The sequence below is a fragment of the Brienomyrus brachyistius genome, chromosome 17, assembly GCF_023856365.1.
Source record: "Brienomyrus brachyistius isolate T26 chromosome 17, BBRACH_0.4, whole genome shotgun sequence".
Lineage (NCBI taxonomy): Eukaryota > Metazoa > Chordata > Actinopteri > Osteoglossiformes > Mormyridae > Brienomyrus > Brienomyrus brachyistius.
Window position 1 is genome coordinate 14,823,623 of NC_064549.1, and position 6,201 is coordinate 14,829,823.

Genomic DNA, 6,201 nt, shown 5'->3' on the forward strand with positions numbered 1-6,201 from the left:
ATTTCTCATTAAAGCGCTGTTCAATATTTAAAGCAAGAACCAAGCGGAGTCAAAGATAAAGACATGGTTAACTGGTTTCAGTTAAACTGGTTACCCATGTCCGGCCTACTAATTATTTAACCGATTTCCCTCAGTTAAATGGATGCAGCAAAGGAAAGCTAAGAAACACACAATCTGTGATACTGCTGCGTGCTGATCTCCATCTACAGCATCCCAGCCTTGCCCCGTCTTCAAAATAAATGCCATCGATTCAGCCTGTATGATGCATCATTTACCCTCATTCATTTCTATAATTTATTACATAAACAAAGAAAACATGCTTTAGGAAAAACAAAAACTAAGCATTGCTTGGATATAACTATTGTCTCCCCAAATTCTACTGAAAAAGACTATTTTTCTTTTTCAAAATCCATTTCATTCACTGAGAAAGACTGAAATGCCGATGCCTCCTACACTGCTCTCGGACTTCAGAACTGGCTAATCAGAGAGACTCTCTGCCAGGCCTTGCAGAGCTGCATTTTATCATCTACTCATCACTGGCAATGAAAAATGGGCCACTTACTATGGTACTATCTTTGAGCATTTTCAATATCACTTTGCCTCTTTAAAACTGAAAGTAGTTATTGCAGATTTTGACTAGTAGATCAATAGTAGAATGCTAATAATGAGTGCATTACATTATTTGTTACGATTAATGCATTTTAAGGTGGAAAAAGTAGTATTTAAAAAGACATCCCTACCTTGGGTAAAGGTGGTAATGGCTTCATTGCCTTTGCCCAAATTGATGAGGTATCCATGTTCTGGACTGACAGTGACTTTGAAGTTTATGGAGATCCGAGGACTGTCTCTGTCTTCTGCCTTCAGCACCTTACTGGTGATGAGGTACCCAAGGTGCCCAGTGGGCAAGACCTTCAGTGTCAGACTGCCCTTGTTGACAACCACCTGCGGGATCCTGTTGTCCACTGAAACAATGGAGATCTTCATCATCTGTGGCTTGCGAGTCTCAAACACAGTGTCAGGGAAGACGTAGAATTCCTGGTGAGTGCCGTCACTAACCGTGAAGGAGAAGCTGTCTTCGGAGGACTCCGTGCCGTCGTGTTTGTAGCTGATCATGTTCTCGCTGAGGTCATGTTTAGTGAAGGACGTGACAGCAAGTGAGTTGTTAAAGAGCAGCCGGCCATGGATTGGCAGCTGGGTAACCATGAACCTCAGCAGGCGGTCTGCCGTGTCCTGGTCTTCTATGGTCAGCTCAAAGGGAGTTATCAGCTTGTTCTCTCCCTCAGTGACTCTGAGCCCATGGATCATCAAAACGGGTTTTTTATTGTCCACGTCTGTAATGGAAATGCGGAAGGTGCGGAACATAGGGTTGTATCCATCTGTGACCTCAAACTCAAAGCTGTCCATTTTCACCTCGTCGTCCGAGGTGTGGATGTAATAGATTTTGTTCCCCGCTAGCTGAAGTTGAGTGAAAGATGAAACTGGCAGGCCGAATGCGTCTGTGCATTCGAGATGTCCCCGCACTGGGGCCCTAGTAATGGTGAAAACTAAGTGTTCATCCGGGCTGTTGAGGTCACTGGTGCTGAGCAGGTCTGTAGTGAGGGTCACTTTTCCACCCTCTTTCAGTGAAACACCTTTGCTAATCACATCGGGGAACACCACGTCTATGCCGCTGACAGTGACGTAAAAATACCTGTCAATGAGAGGGTTAAAGCCGTCTGTGATATCAAACTTTATGAGATCACGAATGCCCTCTTGTCCAATGTGAGTATATATAATAAGATTCTGGTCCACCTCATCCTGAGTGAAGTTCATTCCGACAGTAATGTTTTCAAATATTCCAAGTGGTGTTATCCTTTGCAAGAAACCTTGCCCAGGGCCATAGCGAATAACATAAGTCAGAGTGCTGTCCTCCGAGTCCAAATCAGTAGCTTTTAAAACTTTATCATTTATTACTTTTGTTTCTCCAAATTCAATTTCTAAACCGTCATTTATCATCATCCTTGGTGTCTCATCGTCGACTGGAATAATCATAATAATGACGTTTTTTTCAACCATGAATTTACCGTCGGTCAGAATGACACCAAAACCATCTTCTGTGGATTCAGAGCCGTCGTGCTCATAAATGATAGTAGAGGCCACTTTAATCTGACTCAGTGTAAAGTTAGTCACAGTGCTGGTGCCGCTGGTTAGCTGGCTGATGACAATTCCATGTCTGGGAGGTTTAGTGATGATGAAGGTTAGCACATCAGCAGGGACGTCAGCATCTGCGGCATTCAGGATCGGTGTGTCAATTACGACATTCATACCCTCCATCACCACAAACTCCCTCATGTACATCTCAGGCTCTTCGTCATTGGAGGGGATGATGACAATGGGGAAAAAGTAGTGATCTGAGAAGTTTATACCATCTGAGCATCCAAAGGTGAATCTATCTTCCACTGGCTCGATGCCTTTGTGAATGCTCTGCACATAATTAATGTGACATTGTCGGATGTCCTTTAGAGTGAAAGCACTGATTGCCATCCTGGCCCTAGACTTTTCTGAACCTGGGGCAGGTGAGATGTTTTCCAGGTATCCATAAGTGGGCTGGACAATGATGGTACAGAGAAGCTCATCACTGGGAGTGTCATTGTCCTCGGCACTAATATGCTGGATCTCAATCACATTCTTCTCCCCTTCCACCACAGTGAACTGCACTCCAACCAGCACTTCGGGAGCCTGATTATCGATCGGGAGGATAGTGACATGGACACGTACACAGTTTACTTTGTTGCCCTCCGTGATCCATTCATCTGACCCGTCACTGAGGCTCAGATTAAAATAGTCCTCTTTCGGGGTGAAGCCTATCTCACCACTTGTGTGAGTATAAACCACAACACCACTGATGATGTCTGCTTGAGTAAATTTCTCTGAAGGAACTCCATTAACTAGAATTTCCCCAAAAAGTGGGGCATCTTCCACAATAAAAGTCAGTCTGAGGTCACCAGTGTCTCCGTGCCTTCCTTGAATTATATTTGGGGTAATGACGGTGGCTCCATTCTCTAAGACATCTAGATGGGAAGCTATTGTTCCAGTAGGGAGACTGATTTTTGGCATTGCATCATTTGTGGGTTTCACAGCTATTTTTACAGTGATGGTTACAACATGGACACCATCGCTCACATCTAATTGAAATGTGTCACTGGCTGACTCATCCCCATTATGAACATAGAAGATTTTTCCATCGGAAATGTCCTCCAGGTTAAAGACATGCCCTGGAGACACTTTGCTGAGAGAGTGCTGTACATGTCCATGAGGTGGTGGGCGACTGAATGTGAATGATATGTGGCTTCTCTCGGTGTCAGGATCTGTGATGTCTAACTCTGCACTCGTGATGCCGTATGAGCCGCCTTGTAAGACGGTAAAACCTTTGTTTGTTATTTGTGGAGGTTTGTTGTCCACTGGTTGCATAAATATAGTAAACAGTCCCTCGACACTATTTCCAGCTGTGTCCTCGACCCTGTACCGAAACTGCACTGCGTGGGCAGTAATCCCCAACTCCATATCAGGGGGCTTATAGGCTATTTTGTGATGATTTATCTGTGCTTGGGTAAATTCAGTTACTTCATTCTCTGGGCTCTCAGTTAAAACAATAGACCCAAACAGCACAGGACTATTCTCATCCATGTCTGTGGGCAGTTGAATGACAGTGTACTTCAGGTCTCGGTCTTCGCAGTCCAAATCAGTGTAACGCAGATGATTTTTCTGGAAATGGGTCAACTGGTATTCTTTCACAGTCATCTGCAGAGTGGTGCCCGGGAACACTGCAGGAGGAACGTCATCAATTGGTAGAATCTTAATGATGAATTTGCTTTCAGGTGATTGGTTGGGAGGATCATTATCGTCTTGAACCCGGAACACAAACTCGTCCATGACAGCATCTGTGCTATGAGGCCCCACGTGTCTGTAGAACAGCCTTCCATCACTGATGTCCTGCTGCAGCCACTCTATCACCACTTTCTCGTAAAGTTCATCATTCGCGTTGAATCTCCATGTAGACGGATCCTCCGGAGCCTCTGCCTGCCGCAGCAAAACCTCCCCGATTTTGGAAAAAGGAGATTGGATTGTGAACTTGACTTTGGAGTCCTCGGAGTCGACGTCTACAGAGCTAAGCATTAGTGTGGAGATGGACATCATTTGGTTCTTGAACAGCATAAGCCCTGTGTTCACGTTCACAGTCGGCGGCTCGTCGTCGGTGGGAACCACCGTGATCGGAAAAAGAAATTCCACCTCATTCTTGCCGTCGGTCATCCGGAAAATAATATTGTCACTATAGGTGTCACTACCATCATGCTCATAGATAACAATGCCGGCATCAAGGTCTGCCGGGGTGAAGAACGTTCTCTTGGAGCCCAGAACGATGAGTTTTCCGTGACGCAGTCCGTCAGTCACCGTAATCCTTACGTCAGATAAGTTGTCCTCGTCACTGATTTCTAAATTTTTCAAACTGGATAGTGGCCTGGATTGACCTTCATATAGGAGCTGCCCAGTGTTTCGTGTCACCACTGGGGCCAGTGTGTTCATGGGTTTCACTATTATCATGAAGGCAAAGCTGTCCGAGAGAGCACCCTCTGTGTCCAGCACCTCAAACACGATCTGGAAAATTCTCTCAGTGTCGGAATCCACAGAGGGCGGTTTGTAAGCTACTTTCAGCTCTCTGAGGTCCCTTTGGTAAAACGACATGATTGGCAGATTCCTGTCATCCGTGCTAACGATGTAGCCTTCGTCAAAGGAAAGCGGAGATGTGATGTTGAAGATTAAATCGTCGGGGTGCGACTCAGTGTCCTCTGCAGCCAGCATGTCCGCAGTTATAGCTGTCATGGCAAACTGGTCCACCTCCATCATCAACATTGCCACAAAGCTGGGTTTAGGGGCTGTGTTTTCACTCCCCTCTTTAATCCGCACCATAATTTCAAAATATTCCTGTTTAAGCAGGTTGCCCTCTCTGTCCTGTAATTCCACAACCATAGGTATATAATCTCTGTTTGGTGACCCGTGGGAAAATGTATGCTGATAGCAGATGTTGAGTTTAACAAATTCATCACAATCCTCCATTTTTCCCAAGTTAGTTGCCTCAGTAAGTTTCCCATATCTGGGTAAGGCACTGACACCTGCTAGAGATATTATCTTGCACTGTTCTGAGTTGCTGTCAAAAGAAAACTCCAGAATTCTCCTATCAATGGGATTACTGGTGCCTAGCAGTTTTTCGACGGTGAGAGGCATGCTCAGAGTCAAAACCTCCAGTTGGGTGAAAACGACCTCCACTTCCATCATGAACGGGATAATTAAGGTATCGGTTTGCGTGTCATAGCGGAGCTGCAGCCTTACCCTGTCCTTGGAAGGGGTCCTCGCCCCGAAGTGCGAGTACTTCACGTCACTGGGTCCGAATTCACAGGGAAACTTTTTCGGAGAGAGCTGCCCGGGTCTCTGCGACAGGGGATCATTATCCAGAACGGTAATGCTGCATCTGTCTCCGGGCTGCACCTGAATTACCAGGTCGTTGATGGGATCGATAAAGACCGATCTCCCGAACAGCGCACGTATGCCGTTGTTGGCCACCAGTACGGCGTCTTCAGAAAGTTCCGATCTGAGAGCGTAGGACAGCGCGGAGCTGTCAGGGACGTGCGCCGGGACGCCGACACTACCTGTCACACTCACCGCAAGGGTGAGTCTGATGAGAAGCGCGGCGGCTCCCGCAGCTCGCCGCTGCTGCAGTCGGAACATGTTGGCGATGATCAGTGTTCAGTGTTACTACGGCCACTACGATCTAAACCAAATCAGACAATAAATAAAAAATATTCCAAGGCGCATGCATTACAATGCAACAGAGCCCATGCACACACCCGCACAGAGCCGCTCCATTCTGTCTGAGCAAGTGCTACATTGAGTTATAAAGTTGAGGCACTTGGGAACCCATGGTGAGGAAATCACGCCCTCTTATAGACGCGATTGGACGGTGTTTATAGTGGAATGCGATTTTTCGCCTTGTAAATGGATGTGACCGATGTCACTCTGTGCTTTAGCGAGGGTCGGGAAAACCCGGCACAGGCAGAGAATCATCATCAGCTTTTATGAACCGAGTCGGGGATTTAACTCGCAAACGTGAGTAACTTAATAGAGTAATACTCAAAGTTTGTCAAATCAAATATACTAGCTCCATAG

The 6,201-nt window shown here is 46.1% G+C and overlaps 1 protein-coding gene across 1 annotated transcript in view; it reads right to left on the reverse strand.

The window, feature by feature from the left end:
* frem2b (FRAS1 related extracellular matrix 2b) overlaps positions 1 to 5,909 on the reverse strand; it is a 55,710-nt gene extending 49,801 nt beyond the window's left edge. Inside the window, exon 1 of the mRNA XM_048981719.1 lies at positions 741 to 5,909. Coding sequence (XP_048837676.1) covers positions 741 to 5,763 — 5,023 coding nt within the window. The 5' untranslated portion in view covers positions 5,764 to 5,909. The remainder of the gene's footprint in view (positions 1 to 740) is intronic.
* Positions 5,910 to 6,201: the final 292 nt, after the last annotated feature.